We start from the raw sequence: 24,339 nt of genomic DNA on the forward strand, positions 1-24,339 counted from the left end.
ATGTTGTTTGTGTGCCCAACTGCAAGGGAAATTACAGAAATGGTCCAAAAGTAACCGTTTTCCAATTTCCCCAAGATGATAATTTAAAGAAGTGGATACATGCTATCAAAAGAAAACATTTCACTCCATTGCAAGCCAGCAGAGTAAGCATTTCCTAAATACAAATTTGAAACACAATATGTACTGTGGAATCTTCAAGTATTTTTTATAGTACTGGTAATGGCATTTTTATTTCTCTGTAAACCTTGTGCCTAAACATTTTTAAGGAATGAGACTTTGCAAATATTGGAAACATAATGTGTTCAACTAATCAGATTGCAGTTAAATTATTTTGTGCCAGCTTATTTAATTTTAAGTGAATTTTTTCCAGCTTTAACTTGTAAAACTTAAAAATCAAAAGTTTTCGTCATGCAATTTAACCATGTTTTGTAAAAGATTCTGAAGACCTAGAGAAAACTATTTTGACAAAAAGCAGTAGGCCTGCTGGTACTTAAAAATATTCCAGATTTCAAATCATAGCCTACCATAATGACTGATGGTAATTGCAGTGGTCACTAGTTACGGTGCTTAGTTATCATCTAAGCTAAGAAACTTTCTCTTTATAAATTTTACATTTGATAATTATAGATGCACAGTGTCTCGCTAATGTGTGTATTGTCATAAACTTGTTTTACTGTTTTGCCCATGAGGTCCTGATATACAAGTGATGTAACACTAATTTCATGCCTGCAACTTTGGACCTTATAATTGACAAATGCTCAAAGGTCTAATCTGTAAAGGGTAAGGGTATAATAGTTAAATCAGTAAATTATTCAGTCACTGTTTTCAAATATGTTTTATTTAATTGTTTGTACATGTTTGTTTAGGTATGTGAAGTGCTTTTCCAGCCTCATGAAATTTTGCGTGAATCATCTGCATTTGATGAAAAAATGGGAAGAGTTTTGTCATATTCTTTAAAAGTGCCAAAACTATTAACTGAAGCAATACCAACAGTATTTCCGAATTGTCCCAAGTATTTATCATCAACTTCTGTGACACCACGCCCAAGCAAAGATGAACTGATGGAGAAGAAAGAACAAAGTAATCTTGCTACGGCTTTGCAACGAAGCAGAGTTTCAAAACCAGGAACAAAAAGATAGATGCCAGTCCACAAATGACATAATGGAAAAGTTGATGTTGTTTATGTTTGTTTATGTTGCCATATGCATTAGAATTTACCTGTTGCAGCGCTCTGACACAAAGCAAGGTGAGAGGAAAAAATGTCACCCTACAATCAGCTGATATATACATAGAAGTGTAATTGGTATTACAGCACTTTGTTGATTGATAAATATGCTGGTAGATGTCGCATAGTTACAATTTTTTTTGTCAAACCTACCCTTGTAAGCATCCCTTGTATGTAATCGTTTGATCATTTCTAGATGTACAGCAAAGGTTGCAACATTTTGATGACAGCCAGTCATTTTTATATTGTTTTACTGTTGTGCGGCAATAACTTTGTGTAATGTGCGCTTTAGTAATTTTATTTTGTTTTCAAGTTACGTTTAAAGTTTGAATGATTGCCCGAACAATTCGTTTAGAAGAAATACATTTTGACACATTGACATATTTAATTTACTTAATAGGATTACCATAACAAAGGTTTTATAAAACATAGCTAAACATAAACATAAAGTTAGCACCTAACTTTACACAACCCTCACAACACAACTGAAAAGTGGACAAAGAGAACTGTTGAACAAGAGCTTCGCGAATCATGCCAGAAGCCAAACACGTCGACTGTGCACAGAGCACGCGAGATCAATTAAACACAACCAATCAGAGAAGGGAACTAATAGTTTTACAACATTCTCCCAAACTTTAAAATGAAAGCAATGCATACTAACAAAATCTTGACAATAACTAATAATACATTAAACGATCCACGGGGCGTCGTTCACGAGTAGATCGACGTAATGTTTCTGGTGCGACATCACTTCGCTCTTTTGTGAGATCGTCCGTAACAGTGTCAGACCGTTTATCAGTAATTGGAGAGACGGCTTCTTTGGACAAAATCGGTGTATTGTTCAATTCCGATGCTCTTGGAGGAGTTTCGGTGAAGTCAGTTTGTTCGGCGACTTTACTAGTACTGGTAGTATTTTCTTCATGGGCATCTTCATCATCTGGACCACACACTTTGTCACAATTGGGTATGATCTCCAGTTTTTCGGAAGATCCTCCATACGGTGCTAAATGCTTTGTAGCTACTGTTGAGGTTCGTCCATCTGGATATTCTACACGAGCGTAATGTGAATTAGCTTCAATTAGTTGTACTTCATCAACTAACGGGTCGTTTTTAGACTTTCGTACATAGCGTTTAAGAAGCACCGGGCCCGGAGTCGACAACCACGTAGGCATTGAATATCCACTTGTAGATCTGCGAACAAAGTTAAAAAGTCTCTCATGTGGAGTGACGTTAGTAGCTGTGCATAAGAGTGATCTCATCGAATGTAGGACATCAGGAAGTACATCCTGCCAGCACTCAGTAGGTAAGTGTTTCGACTTTAGGGCTAGTTGAATACCTTTCCAAATAACGCCATTGCATCTCTCGACTTGTCCGTTTCCAGCAGGATTGTACGGCGTGGTTCTGCTTGTGGCTACTCCTCTTTCCAACAAAAACTGTTTTAGTTCATGACTCATAAAAGAAGACCCTCGATCAGAATGTATGTAACCAGGCATTCCAAAAACGGTAAACAATGAAGTTAACGCTTCGATTACACTTTCAGTGGTCATACTGGGAGTGGGTATGGCAAATGGGAATCTAGAAAATTCGTCGATGACACACAAGAAGTATTTGTTACGATTACGAGATGGGAGAGGTCCTTTAAAATCTATACTCAAACGTTCGAATGGTTGCGTTGCTTTCACCAGGTGTCGTTCGTCTGGGCGGTGAAAACGAGGTTTGAGTTCATTACATATTCTGCAATCAGCTACAGTTTGTTTTACATTGTCAATTGAATAAGGCAGATTACGCACCTTCACGAAGTGGGCCAGTCTTGTAACTCCAGGATGATTCAAGCTATCATGTATTTTGTACAAGGTTTCACTTGAAGGAAGAGCACACGACATCCTTGAGAGAGCATCTGGAGCTACATTGTCCTTTCCTGGTTTATGCATGATGTCGAAATGGTATCCAGCCAGTTCAAGTCTCCATCGCATAATTTTGTCATTTTTGATTTTACCTTTGTGTCGTTGATCAAACATGAAAGTAACACTTTTTTGATCAGTTTTTAAAACAAAATGACGACAAGCCAGGTAATGGCGCCAATGGCGAACAGCTTCTACAATTGCCTGTGCTTCCTTTTCCACAGCTGGATGCTTTAGTTCTGAGCCTCTAAGTGTCCGTGAAAAGAAAGCAACAGGTCTTCCTTCTTGATTCAAGGTGGCAGCCAAGGCGTTCTCTGAAGCATCTGTCTCAATTTCGAAAGTTGCTTTTTCGTTTACAGCTATTACCACAGCTTCGGCAATAGTTCGTTTAAGATCTTCAAATGTTTGTTCGGCTGTTTCATCTAAAGGAAACGATTTACATTTGGTGAGTGTTTGTATACGATGAGAAAAACGGGGTATCCACCTTGAATAATAAGAAAAAAATCCCAAACAACGACTTAACTCTTTCGCATTAGTTGGCACAGGCATTTGACGTAAGGGTTCCAGTCTGTCCGGATCCGGTTTGATCTCACCTTCAGAAATTTCGTAGCCAAGTATTGGTAACTTCCTTGTGGTCCAAATACTTTTCGCTTCATTGAGAACGATTCCTTTTCTCTTGGAAACTTCCATAAACTTCCTGAGGTTCTTGTCGTGATCGTTTTGATTGTGTCCACAGATAGTTATGTTGTCTAAATATGGGTAGACCCCTTCTAAGTGTTCTTCTTTGATGATTTCAGTGATTACTCGTTGAAAACAAGCTACTCCGTTAGTGACTCCAAACGGCAGCCTTGTAAATTGGTATAACCCGCCATCTGCTTCAAACGCTGTAAATTTTCGATCTTCTATTCGAAGAGGGACTTGATGGTACGCACTAGTTAGATCGACCGTACTGAAAACTCGGTATTGAGCAATTTCATTCACTAATTCTCCCATGTTAGGCAACGGAAAAGCATCTAATAGTGTGAATTTATTTATAGTTTGTGAGTAGTCGATTGCTAACCTTTTTTTGCTGTTTTGTCCTTTGACAACCACGACTTGAGCTCTCCAAGGTGACTGACTTTCTTCGATGATTGATTCTTGCAGCAAACGAGTGGTTTCTCTGCGAATGAATGTCCGATCATCTAGAGAGTATTTTCGTGATTTCGTAGCGATGGGGTGACAGTCTGGGGTTAGATGTTTAAATGGTTCTGGGGGATTAATCTTCAAAAAGGTAAAATTGCACACAGGCACAGAAACACTGGACTTCTTCCCTCCATAATGAAATATCACACTTTCATGTTGAGATTGAAAATCTAATCCGAGTATGACATCCGCGCATAAGGCGTCAAGAACACCGAGCTTCATACCTGGGTATACGTGGTTCTGGTAGGAGACGTCTACTGTCACATAACCCAAAAGTTCAGCGGAACATTTCGAAGACGCCAAAGCTATAGTGTTCCTTTGTGGGACCAAATTGAGATTGAGGGACTTTACGATGCGAGGGTGAATGAAACTCTCAGAACTTCCGCTGTCAAACAACGCAGAAACAGTTTTGTCGCTCAGTACAACAGGGGCCGCCGCCTTTGAAAGAGAACTAGGAACAAAACCTTTGACAGATCCCAATGTACATCTTGGTGCAGGGTACTGTTTGAAACTTGCTCCGATTGTAGAATAAGAAATGGAAGCAGATATTTTAGTTGGTTTAGTTTTCATAACATTAACACTTTTCTTTGCACGACACACATTAGCAAAATGTCCTAATTTCTGGCAATTAAAGCAATGTGCTTCTTTAGCTGGACAAACAGATCTGCAATGTCTTGCTCTCCCACAAAACATACACTGTTCCTTATTGATAGAGGTCGACAAAGTGTTTTCAGAAACATCTTCCACGACTGATTCTTCGGGATAGGTGGCATTAATAGCGTTCTGAGTTGCATAAGATTGCGAATCATTTATAGCTGCTTCTAAGGATTTTGCTTGATCCGTCATCTCACTTAAAGTAAGCGTTTTGTTTTCTAGGAGCCTCTGACGGATCCACGAAGAATGTATTCCTCTTATGAAAGCATCTCTAATATATTCGTTTTCGTATTCTTTTCCTGAGACTTGACGAAAATTGCAGTCTTTACATAACTCTTGTAATGCACGCAAGTATGCGGCAATGGTTTCGGAATTGTGTTGATTTCGAGTTGCGAGTACATGGCGAGCATATATTTCGTTTTTTGGCTGAACGAAAATTTGTTCAAGTTGAAGCTTAGCTTCCTCGTACGAAGTGGTATTGCTAATAAAGCGATACACTCGTGGAGATACATAATTGAATAGAACACTCAACTTGTTTAAATTTTCTTGGGGCAAAACCGCCAAGAAAGTCTCAAAAGTCCTTATCCAATGCTGCCATGCCCATTCTGTTTCCTTCTCGCTTGGATCAATATCCAATTTGTCTGGTCTCAACACTTTATCCATTTCTTCTATTTATCTCTTTGAAAGCTATGTTTTATAAATTGACATATTTAATTTACTTAATAGGATTACCATAACAAAGGTTTTATAAAACATAGCTAAACATAAACATAAAGTTAGCACCTAACTTTACACAACCCTCACAACACAACTGAAAAGTGGACAAAGAGAACTGTTGAACAAGAGCTTCGCGAATCATGCCAGAAGCCAAACACGTCGACTGTGCACAGAGCACGCGAGATCAATTAAACACAACCAATCAGAGAAGGGAACTAATAGTTCTGAAGTTTCGCTGTCATAATACACATCATGACAGCGAAACTTCAGAACTGGAGATTTTTGGTTTGCTTTTCTTCTGTTGTTTTGTTATCTTTACTGTATATGCTGTAGTCCACTGCATTACTCTAACCTTTAAGTAGTATACAGTACATATAAGCACTCCTTGTTCTTTCCCATTAAAATAAACCATCTTTTACTACATTAAACTTGGACTTTCTAATACAGCAGGATTTGGTAGCAGTAGAATGCATGTAAAAGATAGGAATTTTGTGGGGACCAAGAAAAATCGTCGATATCATTACAGAAACTGAACAGCCGGCAGCCTCAAGCTAAACCAAAGAGCCACATTAAAGAACCATTCACTGACTTCAACACCATTCGTCATAGCACATAACTAGGGAACTGTGTTCCGAAAGCTAGTCCAATTCGATGTGAAGAAATTCGATATTGCCAAAACGAACTCGCAGCATCAGGCTATAACAGATCGTTAGAATCTACACTGTGGTCTGTGAAGTAAGCAACGATCATGCTGCTAAAAGCGAAACTCAATCAATTACATTACATTGTAGTTGAAAGTGCGCTGAAAAACAGATCAAGCGAGACAAAAATACAAGCCTGCGATGAAAGCGCTTATTTGGCAGCGCCGATATAACTAATTGTAATCGCTCGTGATGACGTCAGCAGAAAACCGCCGCGATGCAACAGGCCTTCCTACTTTCGGTGGCCTCGCCCAGACGCATTAATGACAAAAAATAAAATGATTGATGGTTACCTTAGCCAATTAGTGCACAACTGTATTGGTAGGTTAACCAGTTATATGCCATTGGTGCTTTTTGCTACAATTGACTTTCTAAAAAATAACGCGTTAAAATATTTTTTAAAATTTTTGTAATTTGCGGTGTGCGGTGCGGTACAGTGTCAAAGTTCCAGATAAATTGCAGTGTGCGGTGTGGTGCGCGGATAGATGAGTGAGTTGCGGTGCAGTGTGCGGATAGAAATTTTGGGTTTGCTGCATCTCTAGTGCATTGTGCAATGACAGTAAGTCATGTTTAAGGATCCATGTCTTTTGGGTGTAGACAGTTAGATGCTTGCCCAATAGGTGCGTGCCCTGTTGCGCCCAGTCCTTCAGGTGTTATTCAGTGTGTCAAATTACATTCATAATAATATCATACAAGTTACATAATTAAAGACAAAATCTATCCAATCTGTATTAGAGCTGGGCGATATTCGTAAAATAATTTTGATATGATATTACCAAAAATAAAACAATATTATCTAAGTTTCGATATTTTACGGCGAATCGCAAAGCACGGCTTTCTATAACTGCATGAAAAACATACTGAGCACTGGTACTGAAATGAACAACATTCATTTCAAACAATGCTGCGATTTAACTGTCGCAAACTAAAGATTTTTGGACAAAAATGTCAGCATGTTGACATTGCAGGGTTTTAGGCACGATCTCTTCTTGGAAACAATTGAGCCACTAAGTGAAAACACCCTTTCACTACTAACACTGGTGGCTTAATTAAGTCAGCTTGCAAGTTTCCTATCGTGTTTACCGGACTTCATCCTTCGCAACAACGTAACACCTGGGAATCAATAAGCAGGATTGCGTAATCACAAAGACTGCTTGTAATGCGTAAATAATGCACACACGCTTGAGGGTTGTGTGCGCATGCGATGTCAGACTGCTCGCAATGCGTAAACAATGCACACACACACTGGGTTGTCTGCGCATGCGATGTCTGTGTCACTGCGCATGCGAAAATGTTGCTATAATTTCAGTACATTTATAAACGATAAAATCGGAGCTTTGTGAATAAATATCGCTGCCGAAAAAATATCGTATCGAAATATCGTAATATCGCCCAGCTCTAATCTGTATTCAATTTAAAAAGCATTTCAAATGCCCCCCCCCTTGAGAAAATCCTGCGTATGCCACTGTCTGCAGTATTACCATCAAGCACCTAATGAAATAGACTTTACTTGGAATAGCACCTAAATGACCGGGCGCCACACCTAAGACCTTGACGCCACAGTGCAGTAGTGCAGGGTTTCCCAAACTGTGGTCTGCGGACCACTGCACAGGTGGTCCGTGGCGATATGACAAGAAATTAAAAAGTCACTTATATATCATACGTTGTACAGTGCGTACCCTCACTACCCTGTCAAAGATAATTGCCTTAGTTTTTTACAACTTAAATGATTTCGAAACCTTTTGCTATCCAGTATCATAAATCTTACTTGTCGCACCTTTATTGCAGTTAAAAAGTTGTTTACGAAAAAATCTCGTATTCCTCGTCTATGACGTAGTAATATATTCATATCGCCATTCGGGATTTGCGGTTTTGTTGAGATCACTTCAACCGTTTGCCTACGCAAAAGTTAGTGAAACAAAGATTGGTGGGAGAAAAGTTTGTTGTGAGATAGAGATGAGAAACCAAGTGAAGTTGTCGGATAATTTAATTGTGTGATTATACTGCCATTGAATTAGTTGTTAAGTTCAGTATTCCAGCAGCATGTTTTGTCCAAAAAGAAGAAGAGGATAAGCTTACGAAGATACAATGAGGAGTATATTAAGTTTGGCTTTATTGAATGTCCGTCTAATGCAGGGGTTCTTAACCGGGGGTAAATTTACCCCCTGGGGGTAAATTTTACCTACCGAGGGGGTAAATTTACTGACTCATAAATTAAAGAAAACTTCATTTTTTCAGTTATTATAATACTGGTAGTGTTGCACTCGATTTTGATTCAAATTTATGCTAAATGTAAGTTTTCGTCTTTTTCTTTTATCTCCACGCAAGTAGACTGCCAGTTTCATTTCAGCAGCGTATGTGTGTTACATTTTTGGAAAAAATGGATAATTTCTTTCAACAAAATAATATATCCTGGAATCATGTGGGTTTACTTTGCACAGAAGGTGCCCCTTCTATGCTCGGTACTAAGTCTGGCTTTACAACTCTGGTGGAAAAAACGCGCACTGAACATCATTTCTACTCACTGTGCCCTTCATCGACATGCACTGACAAGTAAAATCCTTCCAGAATATTTGAAAGCAGTATTGAAGCACGTGGTTGAATGTGTGAATTTTATCAGGGCACGTGCTCTAAATCATCGTCTTTTCAAAGTGGTTTGTGATTAGATGGGATCAGAACACTCTGTTCTCCTTTATCTTACCGAAGTTCGGTGGCTCTCTATAGGGGTCTTGTTTTGTCACGAGTTTTGGAATTAAATGGTGAAATCGAGATTTTTCTTCGAGAACGCAAATCCGCGTTGAGTAAGCACTTTGGCGACAACAAATTTATTGGTACATTGGCTTACTTAACGGACATTTTTTCAAGTTTAAACCAGCTCAATATGCAAATGCAAGGAAAAGTGTGACCATTAATTATAGATGTACATGATAAAATTCAGGGCTTTCAGACAAAATTAGATCTGTAGAGTAGAAGAGTTCAAAAAGGAAATTTTTAGTACTCATATTTACGCAAATTTTCCAACATTTGATGATTGGAAAGTCAGTAGAAGTCGCAACGAGATTTCTGACTTCGAAGTCGACATACGCCAGCACCTTGCCGCCCTAAAAAAGAATTTTGAAGGTTACTTCGAAGGTGAAAGTTTTAACAGTACCGTACTGCTCTTTGGATAACTCCTCCCTTCGAAGCCAAGTTAGAAAGTATTGCTGACGATGATCTTTGCAAAGATGAATTGATTGATATTCAATGTTCAACAACGCTTTGTTCCAAATTCTTATCGTGCAATGGTGACTTTTCCAAGTTATGGTGTGGATTAGTCGAAGAGTTTCCTACGCTGACTAAGCATGCATTTGAAGTTATTATACCTTTCCAACTACTTATCCGTGTGAAGCAGGGTTCTCTTCATTGTTGACTATTAAAACAAAACATCGATCTCGCTTAGTCTCCAAAGACGACATGCGAGTAGCTCTTTCAACGACTGTTCCAAGAATCTCCAAAATTGTTCGTGGAAAGCAAGCACAAAAGTCATTTGAATAGACCAGGGGTGACGAACCTTTTTGCAGTCGCGGGCCACTTTGTCAATTTCACATGAGTTATCGGGCCACACAACTTTTTAATCGTAGCCTATAGACCAGGGTTCCCGACTCGTTTTTAAATTGACCCCTTTTTAAAAAAAAATTCAGTTCGGTAAAATCTTGCGACCCAAATTCGTAATATTTTAAAAGCCATACAAGATTGTGTTGCAAACAAACAACACTACAAAAGCAGTAACTTTTTCCGAAAATAATATGTTTATCAAATCACTTATGAGATAGCTGTGCTGGCTTGCTGTCAGAGAGTTTTTTAAATCGAGGCGTTATTTTGCTTAGGCATAGCCGCATGTCGGCTTTAATTTCTAGCCGGTTTCGCTGTTCAGTTTTCAATATGCACATGGTGCGAAATCCAATCTCACAAAGCCAAGTTGTTGCAAATGGAATCTGTTTTTGAATCACTAATTGTGAAACTGTGGTAGGCTATACACTTTGTAGGCTACATGGAACCCCAAAAGTGGATGTATGCAGAATCTTTGGGGTATTTGTCTTTGTAGGACGCAAAAGAAATACGATTTGCTACTTCTGTCCATAAACTGTTCTGCAACATGGATGGAAAGTTGAGGCAGATCTTTTCCAACAAATGGATCAATTATCCAATCATTTTGGTTATTAAGTGTTAGAAATTCTCCATAGTAGTGCAAAAACTTTTTGGCAAACTGTTCCAGGTGTCCAATTATGGTTTGCTTAAAATCAACTTCCTTGCCACAAATATATTGCGTTAGCTGAGGAACGATATCGTACTCATCTCTGGTGACATAACTTTTCCAAAATATGAGTTTTTGTGTTAAGCAGAAACTTTTGGGGCGCGATTAATCACCGTAAAACCGTTGCCTTGCATATATAAATTTAGAGAATTCAGAGAATCAAATATATCGGCAAGGTAAGCAACTTTTGCCTTGAAGTCTTCTTGCAAAAACTTCTCGGCTAATCTCACACAGTTCTGTTGCCTCAGGAAGATAGCAATCTCCTCCCGCAAATTACAAACTCGCTTCAGGACACGACCTCGTGACAACTATCGCACTTTTGTGTGCAACTGCAATGCTTGATAATCAGAATCCACAAAGAGGAAAACAAATGCCTATTAAGTGGACTTGTTTTGATGAAGTTTACACACTTCGCATCATTCAACACTTCGTGCAGCTCTTGAGACAGCTTTTTTGCAGCAAAGGCCTCTCTGTGGAGAAAGCAATAAGTCCATACAGCACTTGGGGCTTTGTCTTTGAAGCGTTTTACCACACTAGACTATGTGTCGCCCAACGTGTGGAAAACTTTGTCATGGTTTGTCCGACATAGCGTTCGTGACATATAGTGCACGTTACAATATATATCCCGTAATTTTGTCAAGTTAATTTACGTTTGAGACTGAAATTTTTTTGTTGGGTTTACATTTAATAATAATAATAACAATTATGTAAAAGCGAAAGCTGTTAAATCTTCTTGCACTACGATCATGCTACAAAGCTTTCCGATGTCTCGACATGAAACGCTTCATGACTTGTGTTTATATTTTCCAGTTTTGTGATCGATCTCTTCACGTTCTAATTTTTTTTTATTGTTATTTTTTCGCCCAAGATACAATATGCCTGAAAAACAAGCGACCCAAAAAAATTATCAGGCGACCCAACTTTGGGAACCACTGCTTTAGACTAACTTGGTGGCAACAAATTTTTATTCAGAAAAGCCTAACATGATATCTAGGCAACAGTTTGTTGAACATCGAACTTTGTTTGCTTGCAAGTCAAGCAAAAAACATGATTTCTAAACAAAGTTTGATGCAAAACTACCAGGAGCCTATCTAGGCGTTGTCAGTCCGAGGATAAAGATTCAAAACCAACCAAACAGATATGGAAGCTGGAAAACAGCAAAGGAAAGGTGTACGATAACAGTGAAGGCATAAAACAGCTTTGAGATGTCTTTTGTCTTGAATGCATGAGCGATTGTGAAATTGTTTTGCGGGCCGCACAAAATTCTTTGACGGGCCGCATGCGGCCCGCAGGTTCGTCACCTCTGGAATAGACATTATTTTTCACAGAACCCCGTCAAGAACAATCGTGTCTTCGGCAAATAAACAGCTTGTTTTTGATATATGCCAAGGTAAATCCGGACAAAAAAGGATGTTTTGCATTTCTTCGCATGGTTGACTGGACACGATGACATCACAAGGGGCCACCAAAACGGTGGGGGTAAATTTTACTTTTTTCATTTGGCAAGGGGTAAACGAGACAAAAAAGGTTAAGAACCCCTGGACTCTAATGTAACTAAACCTCACAAATAACTCCGAGAATTGATGACTTATGCAATAAGAAGCAATCCCATCCGTCCCATTGATGTTATCAGTTTTTTAAATAAACAAAATTCGGTTTTATTCGTTTTTGCTTTTGCATTGGGGGTCCGCAAATAAACAGATTCACAAATAGTGGTTTGTGAATCTGTTTCGTGGCCCAAAAAACTTTGGGAAATCCTGCAGTAGTGCACGCACCTATTTGGCAGGCATGTAACTGTCTGCACCTGAAAAGCGCGCTCTGCTTTTTAAGAGGTATCGTACAGTAGAGTAGATGATACGTTCTATTACTGTAGTCTTGCGTTGTTTCAATGATTGACATACCACTACTGTAAATCATGCAACTAATTTTGTTTTTGCTTCCACCAGTATATTTTTCTGGAATCTGGAAATTAATCTTAAAAATGTATTGAATTTCAATTTTCCAATGATGTTGTTAGTTTCAGAACACATGATAGCGTTCGGGGACGACAAAGGATGCTTAGTAATCTGGGACTTTGATAAAGGTGTCTCCAATAAACACTTTCCTGACGGAGGACACCAACAAATAGCATGTGTGGTCTTTTCACCTTATTATTCTCACCTAGTGGCTGTTGGGTACAAAAGTGGAGCTGTTTCCATCATCGATATCAACAACAAGGGCATGGTATAGTTAGAATTATTTTGTTGACTATATAATATATACAGTATAATGAGCATAGGCGCTGACTTTTATTTTTGCACGGGGTGGCGGATAGCACAATATGGCAACCTAAAAACTTTAAAACTGCATGTTTTTGTTTGATTTTTACTAAGCGTGTTTCGTAGATGCAATTTTATTTTCACACCTGATTTGTAGCTCCATACAAAGCAACTTTAAAACAAAGCACAGGAGGTATGTCGTGAATTTTATTGTTACGTTGCTGCTCTGACACTTAACATTTGGCAAAAGTATTTTTGCGAACAGCAGCTCTGTCAATCCAACTGTTAATCAACTGGTCAAGTTGTAACCGTGAAGCTTCAGCTTGATAAACATTTAAAATTAGGACGTGGTTCAATCGCTGTTGCGTCATGGTAGATCGCAAGTAGATTTTTATGCGCCTGAGTGCACTAAACGATCGCTCCGCCTCGCAGGTGGTGGAAGGCAACGATAAGTATATTTTCACAATGCAGACCACGTTTGGAAGCATTAATGAAATTGTTTCATTGCTTGCAAATAGATCACGCAGTTGCGACCTAGTTGAAACAAAAGTTTGTTTTAGCTGTTGAAAACTTTCCAGCTGTTGCAATTCCAGACGCAGAAGCGTTGGGTTTATGTCATCTTTATATGTGGCAGCGACATTTTCAAAAGCAGCTCTGTTCTCTTCCGATGCTTGATCCTTGGCAAGCAGAACTGTTTCCATGTCATTGATCGTTTTCATGTCCTGCTGTGAATAACGTGACAAAAGTGAAGAAGAACACTGTTTAAATATGTCTAAATAAATGCTTTGGTAGTAAGCATCTATGGTAGAAAAAACGGTTGCTGTTGCTGGTCATCGAAAGATCTTGCAGTAGGCTACGTCTACCACGGCCAGTACACGGCAAAGATGGCAACTGCAAACCCATATCAACACCTGATTTTTTACATGCGTCGAACAACGCAGATGCCTCACTTTCTGTTGCTGCTCATAAATCTTGAGTAATCGAAAAAGGTTGCTTTTATTATTGGGAATTGGCAGGGGATGTAGCTTTCCTCGAATAGAATCATGTAAACGTGTAAATTTGCAGAACGTTAAAACTGTTACTTTACTAAGTGCACTTTTTAAATAAAATTCAAAAAGTTTCGAAAATTGCATTTTTTTAATGAAATTTGAAAATAGATATTCATTTAGGGGGTGGAGCTATCAATCATCGAGATAATTTTATTTCCAAGTATTTTATAGCTGTCATAATTTATAACGATATTATGAGCAGTTTAAAATTTTTCAAAAAAGATTTTTGAGGGAGGCAATGGAAAGATCGTATTTTATTGATTAATAAATCCCATTGTAAACCTAACAAATGTAACAATGACTTATGACAAGTAACAAATAAAACGATCGCAACAACAACCAGGGAAAAACTCGTAGCCACGTGTTGCGTAATCTTCACGTAGCTTGCTGATGTTACGCAAGTATCATGCTTGTGACAAAAACAATCATTTTCTTCGCAATACTGTATTGGTTCACCTCTTGCTTTACGTTGACTTGATGCGAAAACCAATGATCAAAAAAAGATTTAAACGTCCGTTCAAATTACATGTAAGTAATGTAACTTAAACGGGGTGGCTGCCACCCCGCCACAACGGTTACGGAGTGGCGTGGCCACCCCGTAACCCCGTAAGTCGGCGCCAGTGATAATGAGTATATATTATTTAATGAAAGTATTTGAACCTAATGCATGTCTTCAGCATATTATCTTCTATTTCAGCTTGTAGGCTTACTCATAATTCCCATCAAGCATAAACTGCATTGACTTAATAATGCAACGAGTAATGCTTTAATCTGGTTTATGTCAGATAACAAGATGACGTTCTAGTTCATTTAATGTAGGCTATTGAAATAGTTGGTACTGTGAAGTTCTCCTACAAAAAAAAGGTTGCTTGTTGAACAACAAATATTTATCTGCTCTATTTAGAATTAGAATGTGACAAAGAAGTATATTTGAAACAATGTGTGAAGGGATAGAAAGTTTAAATCAACAGAATGAAACTACAACAGTTTTTCAAGCTGCATTAAAACAACTCAAAGGTGGCGATAAACAACAAAAATTACATTTAGTTCAAGGAGAAATGGAGAACTTTTAAAAGAAGAAAACAAAATGCTTTCAGCCTGGAAAGACTGCTTTTTAATCTGTTGAACACAAAAAAACTTTTCAACTATTATATACTTGACTATAACACTGGACAAATCGGGCCATACCGAAACCTCTACAATTAACACTGAACCATTCGAAATGCTTGATTTGCTGGCAGCTATCAAAACTCGTCGTAACAACAAATTGCCCGGATCAAACGTAATACTCACTAACAAAGCTATAAAATATGGAGGCCAAACAATGCATGAACTTGTACTAAAATTATGTAATGCTGTGTGGTAAACAGGTAAAGCATCAAATGAATGGAAAAAAAACAGTCTGATAATTCCACTTTCAAAATCCGGAGACTTAATGCTAATGTGCAGTTGAATTCCCTGCAATTCGAGGAATCCTACAAAGTGATAGTTTGACTCCATATATATAGTATATTCATAATAGTAGTGGATTACATACTGAAAGGATCTTGGAGTGTAACGAATGATTTTCAAATAAGCATTCTTTTGTTAATTATATGTGGTATTTGCTGATGATGTTGCTCTGCTGGAAGAAAACATGTAAAGTGTCCAAAGCCACGTTGAAAGACTGCAGAAGCTGATGAGTGAAGACTGAAGAGGTTGGACTTTTAAATAATGTAAAGAAAACAAAGTAATTGACTGTTAATATTCTCACATGACACTCATTACAAATCAATGGACTAAACATGCAAATCAGTTTAAATATCTTGGATCACTAATTGGAAGACCTGGCTCAGACATTCAAGATCGACTACACAAAGCAAATGCAGTGTAGCGCTTTGTGTTTCACCTTAGGTCTTTTCAACGTTTGTTACCGTCGTGAAATTGTCTCAGACAGAAAATTGCACAATATATGGGACAGCACTTTTTGTCATTATCTTTGAAACTGAAATAATATCAAACGCTTGTTCTTCCCGTTTTTACATAATAAATTCTTGTGAAACATGGAAACTAACATTAGAACTTCAAAATACACATTAAACACACCATCGTTAAGAAGAATTTTCAAACTTTCATTGACTGAACAATGAACATATTCACAATTGACCTGTTATATGGTGCTTTGCTGTAGGAGAAACTCTCCTACTTCAACAAATCAACAAACGTCAACTTCTCTGATTGGGACATAGAATACGACATCCAATAAGCCCAGTTTACGGTGAAACTCTGCTATTATCAAAACTGATCCAAGGCAAAAGAAGCCAAGGAAGACCAGTACAAACTTTATGCCTATGGAGTTTTCTCCCACAGAAGGCCTTCCTCCCGGAAAGCGTAAACCCTGAAAGTACAGTATTGGCGATGCCTCAATCGCTTAAGAACTGGCATTGAAAGATGTGAGACGTTGATGCGACACAGAGGATATTCTTTGGGTAGCACAAGTTGTAAATGTAGACACTTAAACATGAGCAAACGATGCAACATTTCCTCGAATGCCCTGTCCTAAAACCAAGATGCTCTGCACAGGATTTAGCCGAGTTCAACGATAGAGCAAGAGCTTGCGTGAGGCTCTGAGCTACGGCCTTGTGACACACGATGAAGAAGTACAAACTTTCATGCGAAGGGTTCGATTGCTCACAGATCACAGTCCGCGAGGACTGCTACAGTTGGCTGAAAATCGCCAATTATGGAGACTTTTAATTGACTCTATTTTGCACCCTACTGGTGTGAAATAAATTATTTTTATTAATATTAATTGAATAGAGTCATAAGCTGTGTACCATAAGTTAACGCTGGCCGACATTTAATTTTTCGCACTTACTGTCGCAACTTGTAATGATGATGTATTGTCATGGTGTTGTATCTGTTTCCACGCAGGTATATAGAAAGCTCCGTGGACATGGCAATGAAGTGCAATCAATCGTGTGGTCATTTTATCCTCAAGAAAATATTTTCAATGTTTCCAAGTCTGACCAAGAAAATGATAGAGCGACAGGGCATCCATCACAGCAAACTGAGTAAGTAAAGCGGCAGCTGTTGTTTATGTAGCAGTCTTTGTACCATAGCTATCTTGTACCGTACTATTCTCACAACAGATGAAATAAAAAGTTTTCTCTTTCTCACAGTTGCACGAAGCCATGTGCAACAGTATTGCCATACTCTGCCGGATTAATTTGTTTATGGCTGCTGCACCAATTCTCCAAGCTGCCTAGCACTGGTCTTTAACACTTTTTCTCTTCTGCTAAGCTGAATGTGATCTCTAAAAAGTTTTCACCTAGTTTTGAGGTGATTTTTTTTCGTCGATTTTATCAAGATCTCTGAAAATTTTGGATGCAGGTCTCATTTATTTCAACTGTCCAGAATCAAAAATTTTTTCAATTTTTATTCTCGACTGCTTTGACGTTTCACCAAATTGGAGACAAAATTTCACAGCTGGCAACATTGATGTGTAATAATATATTTATTATATATGCAATATGCATTGGATTTTATCTTTCGTGTTCGATGATTGAGCGAAAGAGGTGGTGAATGTATTGCGTTCATACACTGTGCTTTGTTGCTGCAGGAAAGGAGAAGCCATTCTTGCCACCGGGAGCAAAGATAGAACTATCAGGCTGTGGAGTTTATCGAAAGGAAGAACAGTCAAAACTTTAAAAATTCCGTCGAAGCCTTCAAAAGGTATTTCTGCTCAACCACCCGTGCCTGAGTATAACGAAACGTTTCATATATTCAATAATCAAGTTGTTGAATTTACTTCATTATTATTTCAACAAATGTTTTTTAACACTATTTTAAATTTATACAAGCCATGCAAGAACACATAATTTTGGCTCCATTGTTAAAAAGCTTATATGCAAAAAGGCACACATTCTTGAGTTTCGAATAGCACCAATTGTTTGGTAATAAATAAATTAATATCGGTCGTCTGTTGCAATTTTTTACGATGGACAATTCAGTTGCTCAGTCTATTATTGCTCCAAATCTTGTTCAAAGTCACCGCGAAATGGTGATAATGACGTCATGCTTGTAGGTAGACGAGTGAGTGGTGACGGTGGGCATCTCTACGTCACGCTTCACTGGCCAAAGGACTCGGAATCAAGAATTGTGTCGTCATCCTATAATGGTGACATCCTTCTGTGGGACCTGAAAAAGGGGGATAAGGAAATGTACCAGGTTCGCATGTGGCCATAGGGCAAAACGTTATCTTGTGCGTTTGATGAACAGTTGAACAGATTTCCGTTGCAACTCTAGAAGTGACACACAACTTTCCTTTTGCACAAAAAAATTATAAGGTTTTTGCAAAGGTCTTGTCTGGGAATTCCCCCGATTCTGGACACCAGAGAATCGTCTTCAATATAAATCCCGGTATGGCTCCCGAGACCCTGATATCCACTTCTATGGATCGCCACATCAAGTTGTGGTCCCTCAATTCTCCCCAAGCGCCCCCGGTCTGCTCGTTACCGACACTTGGTGGATTTGTGTACTCGATAGCAAGTATGTGGCAACTTTATGTGATTGCGTTTGATTATTTTGTGTATTTCGTAACTACCTTCATGCTTGTTATCATTGTTTTTGTCGGCTTGTTTCTTAAGATGTCGTTGAAGATGTTAACGTTACTTTGCCTAATGCTCGGCCGATCCCTCGATATCTCACCATTTTTCAATGCTTCCAGTTTCGCCCGTCAACCCCAGCTTGGTGGCAGTGGGCGTCGGTGTTGATGGCGTCATCATGGTGTGGAAGACTAAGAATCCTAGGAATCCATTTGACATCAACATTCTCTGGCAAGGCATCAACAAAGAAAAGGTGAGGAGATCATAATCTCTTTCTGAAACTGCTGTAATCGTTACCAACTTTTGTTGTTTGTGAAAACTCCACAATCCACATCCACAACTTTGTTTTCACTCTTTTTTTCTCGCAAGTTGAGCTTCTTTAAATTTCACGTTACCTCAGTAACCGTTACGTCACGAATTGCTTTGTCATCAAATCTGACGTTGCAGGTCATGTCGTTAGCGTGGCACCCAAAGAATGACGGTCTTCTCGCATTCGGCACAGATGATGGAAAGGTGAGAGCCCTGTTTGTGTTATTGCCATCAACCCCTGGATATTTGCACAAATTTGTCGTGTTTTTTTACGTTTTCCACAAGCCACCATAGAAACAGACATGTCCTATAGTTTATATTATCTAGATACAGAGTTTCCCAAACTCATTGCCGCGGCAGATACCAAAATGCTTTGATATGCCCTAGTCCACAAAAGTTTAAAAACCACTACTTTGGAAATTAGTTATGGTTTTAATCATACAGTATTAGTATTACTAAATTAAAGATAATCATCATCATAACTAAATTTACTAATAATCGAGATGAATTTGTAAAGATTACATCATGTTTATGACTTCGAGTTAACTTTACGTCACCAGGTTGGGTTATATGACGTGTTGTCGATGCGTGCGCCTATTCTGTCGGAGACCTGCCATGCGAAGACGGTTTATGCCATGTCTTGGGGCCCGCGTTGTGGCGCCGATGGGGGAGGACTATCAGACATTTGCTTGTACACATGCGGGGGAGAGGGTGTCGTCTTTATGCACCTCCCGTCCTTGGTGAGCTTAGTGACGTTGTTAACTTTTTCTGTTCATTGTGACAACCTCTGATGTTAATCTCAGTAGTTGTCGCCTTGTTGTGCAGCCTGACCACACATTAGCCAAATTGTTGTTGCAACTTGAAAATCTTGTGACATTGTGAGGTAATAATCCTTCTGTTATCAATCTCAGAAAGGGGAGGTAGTGGACATAGCAACCGTCATAGCAACTACCAATCCCGCCCACCACCCTGGACGACGGAGCGAGGTCAGATGGCGGCCCGGCCATGATATGGTTGCTCTGGGCAACGATAACGGGTGAGTCCATCATTTTGGATGCTAGTTTTCTAGATAGCTATGTTTGGAAATAGGTTGTTCTCAACTTTTCATGTCACAAGCACAAGTTGAAGTATTAATTTTAAACTGTCTTAGTGTCACTTCAATATCAGACCACGGTTGAAGCGAAGTCTTTTGTTTGCAAGTTTTACAATTTCTGTCGCACTGAAACGTTTCGGTAACATTTTTATTGAAAACAAAGTGATTACACCACTAAAGGAAACGGAAGCAATAAAATAGATATCGAACATTACGGATAATCTACCGGTAGTTCCTTTGTCTTATCGCCTCCAAAAAAGCTTTTACTTTTATTGCGCTTAAAAACTTTTGTTTATCTTCTTTAATCTCAAAATTGTTCCCTAACAATTTGTTTTCTCTTAGGAGCTTCGATGTCTACTTCGGCCCCTCCCTGCGTCACGTGATCACCGTCAAGGTTCACAACAAGCTCATAAACTGTCTCCGCTGGTGCCCAGTGCCATTTGACCATGGTATTTCATGGCTTCGTCTTATCCCCGCTTTATTGTTTTATTGTAGACATTAGATAAGTTAGAAAACACGTTCCGGAAAGAGAAATAAAGTTAAATTGTTAAATTTTATCCAAAATTTTGTCAAAAGCTGCAGAGTTATTTCGATGTTGCACTTCTCAGACAGAAAATCGTCATTTTTTTACATTGATTTGAAGCAATATAAAATACGACTGAGTTGCTGTCTGGGTGTCAGTCCCAAATTGAATACTCCCAAATTTGGTGTTGTGAGTCTTTGTGTGCAAAGTAGCAATTGCAGAAAGAACCCACTAAAACTGGAAAAAAACATGTTTCGAACAACTGCAATGTTTTGTTGCAGAGTTTCACAATATGATCGCATCCGGGTCCAATACTTCTCAAGTCTGTGTCACAAACCTCACCGGAAGTTTCCAAGCTTTTAACGAAGCCATGCCGCCTTCTCCTGGTGAAGAAGGTGTGTAGATATTGGCTGATAGTGCTGTAAATGCCTAACATTTTATTTGGGTCACTTTTTTTTCTGTTACTCATAGCTTTCATCCCCTTTCGTTGAATGCCTTTTTCCCAATTTTGTTAACAGACAACACATCCACCCGAGTGCTCAGTGAAGCATATCGGACGTTATGCGGTCACAATGGGAAGATAACTGATCTATCATGGAACGCCATCCAACCATCGCAACTTGTGTCGGCTTCGTACGATGGCACCCTACAGGTACGAGGGGTTCATATGTTCAAGGGTACATTACATTAATTTATGACCCCTAGTATCCTCTTTTTGTTGTAGTTGTTCGGTTGTTCCTGCGTCCGAAGTAAACACATTATCATCTACATTCGGGGCTTGCTAGTTTTCGGCAGCGTTTGGTTCAAAAGGTTTTCAGCAAGTTTTATTAAATGTGTTTGTATTGTCTGTCATGCCAATCAATGAGGCGCGTCGCTCCATGTAATTTTACTTCTCATCATCTTCATTGTTTTGTTTACAAGTTAAAAAAATTTTGCCATTTTATCCAAGTCATTCTGTGCCGCTGAAATGATTGTTACCAATCATCCAGGTGTGGGATGTACCACGGGGTGAGGGGGCGGCCAACTACCGGAAGCACAATGGGAGGGTGCTGTGCGTGGGATGGAGTGCGCTACCGGATAAGGATACGGACACCGGAAGCATATTTTCCGGCGCCGATGATTATTCCGTGCACGTTTGGAGGAGCGAGAAGCAAGAGAACAAGATGCCGCCCAAAGGTAGGTGATGTATTACAAGAGGACGTGTCCTCACAGAGGACTGTCACAATTTTGAGTGCTGCTCTGACTTTCCCTTCAGCAACATTTTTCGGCTTGCGCTTACGAATGCTTCATGTAAAACAGCCTGTTTTGTTGGTGATCTAAAGATCTTCGCTTGCTTGCTTGAATGGAACTTTGTGTAGCGGGCTGACAGATTTCGTATCGGTGTTTCACTACCCAGACAGCAAAATCTGTCATTTTTACATTTTACAATCAATGTTCAAATGACAGATTTGGCTGTCTGAGTAGTTGTTAAGCCCATAGATCCAAGGGCGTGTTGCAACCAGTGGCGGGTGGCGCCTACGCGACTGGTGTATCAAAGGTGAATATTTAAGGTCCATCTGGTTGTGACGTCGTTTTAATGTAATTGTTACGTAGAAAACCAGTTGGTGGGCTACACACAGAAGCAAACTTCTCAATGGAAAAGAAAGAGCAAGAAGAAGCAGAGGGAGGGCTCCAGTGCACCGCCTGCCGGTGAGTGACGGAGTAGTTGTCAAGTAGCCAAGACAAAGCTGTTATTTTAAACAAATGATTTTGTCACCGTATTATCGTTACCGACCCTGTTTCACGCGTATTTCATTTAACATTGATTGGCCGTGGGATTCTTAGCCTAGAAAACCTCTATGGAAGCATAATCCATGCAGTTTCGCACACTTGTAGACAGTGGAGGCTTTGAACCATTGACGCAGGCCCAGTCACTGAGATTGACCGAGTGAGGTTTCCGCTTGTTGCAGAAGTGTTGGATTATTTTGAATTTTTCTATCCACCTGGTGCTATTGAATGGAAATTAATGTGTCCTTGAAATGCGTTGCTCAAGCGCACACTCTAGGAGCCGAACAATCGTTTGTTGATGTTGCCGTTTCTTCATGCACCAAATGAAGAGCTAAACCGGTTGCGATATTGGGGTCGACTAATTGCTTCAAATAATTTTTGTTAGCAATCTGTGTGCAACGCCTGGTAAGTTTTTATCCTGTCTCTGCTAATCGGATCATTATAATGTCACAGTTTCGATCAGTAACCATGGTGACGGTTGCTTGGATATCGATCAGCTGTTGGAACGTAAGAAGTTGGAACTATTGAAGGATATCGACTTGCATGGTTGGTTCTGCTTGTGTTACAAAGTGCTGCATTCGTTTTATAAGCTTCTACTCGTTGGAAACAATGGCTTGGCTATGTCATCTGTACAACCGCATATTACCGTTACATGACAATCAAACATTTGTTTGCCACAGACGTTATGCTAACATCTAGCATACGCAACATTTACGCCACTTGTTGTTTCCACAGACGGAGTCTTGGATAAGGAACCGATTTATAGGTAGGTGGAATGGCGCGTCGATGTGGCGCCCATTAAACAAAATGAACCGAACAGAGCAAATGTGCTAGTATTATATTTCAGTGATAGCTCGTTTCAAGACTGGTGATTCAAGTGGCTGTTAGTGGGATTTTGTAGGTTCATTCACAACACGATGAATGATTAATCTACTTAATTGATGTTCTGAAGACTTTAACCTACTAAGATTCACGATAAAAGTTAACCTCACTGCGTTTCAATATAATACAAACCGTTGGACTTCATCTGACCAACAATCACCACTGCAGCTGAGATGTCTTTGTTTTTCGAGATCTGCTTACCACATCAACGCCCGCGACGTTTAGTTTCGACCAAAAGTGCTCGCCATGTTCTCAATAAAAGTGTGTAGCACAAGCCATGGATTTTCTACGGTCAATATTTAATAGAGGTTGAAGACTTCAACTTGAAGTCGTGTAGATAAAGGTGGTTTCATGACAATTATTTGAGGACAAGAAGATAATGTTCTCATAATGCTAAGCCGGCATTGACGAGAGCAGGGTGACCAATTCCTTTCTCTCGGCCGCCTACCCTTCCGCAACTTCTCCCACCCAATTTATTACATCCTGGGTAGAACTGAGCGGTATTTATCAACAACCGGCTAATCAATCAAAAAGTCGGGAGTCGAATCAGAATTGCATAATTGGAAGGCAAGTTCCTTATGCGCCATCCCATCACTGTAGTGTACCATTAGGAAGTGTTCTTATTTCAATTGGCTTGTCAAACCCCTTGCATTTAAACAGTATTTTTATTGCAACGCTTTCTTTGCGCAGTACCCGGAACGGTCTCCACGCCCCACAACTGGCCGGGCTGAACCCGAACGCCCAGCCCTGGAAAGCTGCTACTCCTAGTGACGAGATACTGATGGAGCTTTCTGCTGCTAGAAAAGTTGCCATGGAAACGAAAGACGACGACGGCGTTGCCAGTAGTCATAACAACCGAAGAAAACGATTCAAGAATTTATTTCCATTGTCAGTCGCTCTGGTGAGTTGGACATGCTCTTATATGAAGTGTCTCTGCTGAAGATGATCCATTAATCTTTGACCTTCCTCAGGACAATCAAAGCAAGGAGAAGCAGCAAGAAGACTGTATCGACATTGTGAGGTGGAACAATGATCAGCTATCGCGTCATATTCCCGACAGGCCCAATATCGGATTGTATGGGGACAGACGGTCCGTATACAGGTCAATTCTTGGAAAAATCTTGAAAAATCTGTTGTCATTTACTTTAAATCGTTATAAGGAAAGAATCGGCCACCTCCACTAGTGCAGACAAAACCA

The 24,339-nt window shown here is 39.4% G+C and overlaps 1 protein-coding gene across 1 annotated transcript in view; it reads left to right on the top strand.

Annotated features, from left to right (window-relative positions):
* Positions 1-24,339, top strand: part of LOC145783000 (gem-associated protein 5-like) — a 30,852-nt gene that overhangs the window by 2,635 nt on the left and 3,878 nt on the right. Inside the window, exons 3-20 of the mRNA XM_082594758.1 lie at positions 12,692-12,897; positions 16,895-17,034; positions 17,583-17,695; positions 18,048-18,190; positions 18,322-18,511; positions 18,690-18,820; positions 19,015-19,080; positions 19,437-19,616; positions 19,788-19,912; positions 20,312-20,418; positions 20,774-20,887; positions 21,011-21,144; positions 21,482-21,668; positions 22,086-22,181; positions 22,713-22,805; positions 22,995-23,025; positions 23,832-24,042; positions 24,113-24,243. Coding sequence (XP_082450884.1) covers positions 12,692-12,897; positions 16,895-17,034; positions 17,583-17,695; positions 18,048-18,190; positions 18,322-18,511; positions 18,690-18,820; positions 19,015-19,080; positions 19,437-19,616; positions 19,788-19,912; positions 20,312-20,418; positions 20,774-20,887; positions 21,011-21,144; positions 21,482-21,668; positions 22,086-22,181; positions 22,713-22,805; positions 22,995-23,025; positions 23,832-24,042; positions 24,113-24,243 — 2,398 coding nt within the window. The remainder of the gene's footprint in view (positions 1-12,691; positions 12,898-16,894; positions 17,035-17,582; positions 17,696-18,047; positions 18,191-18,321; positions 18,512-18,689; positions 18,821-19,014; positions 19,081-19,436; positions 19,617-19,787; positions 19,913-20,311; positions 20,419-20,773; positions 20,888-21,010; positions 21,145-21,481; positions 21,669-22,085; positions 22,182-22,712; positions 22,806-22,994; positions 23,026-23,831; positions 24,043-24,112; positions 24,244-24,339) is intronic.

The sequence above is a fragment of the Aplidium turbinatum genome, chromosome 1 (genome assembly GCF_918807975.1).
Source record: "Aplidium turbinatum chromosome 1, kaAplTurb1.1, whole genome shotgun sequence".
In the NCBI taxonomy this organism is placed as follows: Eukaryota; Metazoa; Chordata; class Ascidiacea; order Aplousobranchia; family Polyclinidae; genus Aplidium; species Aplidium turbinatum.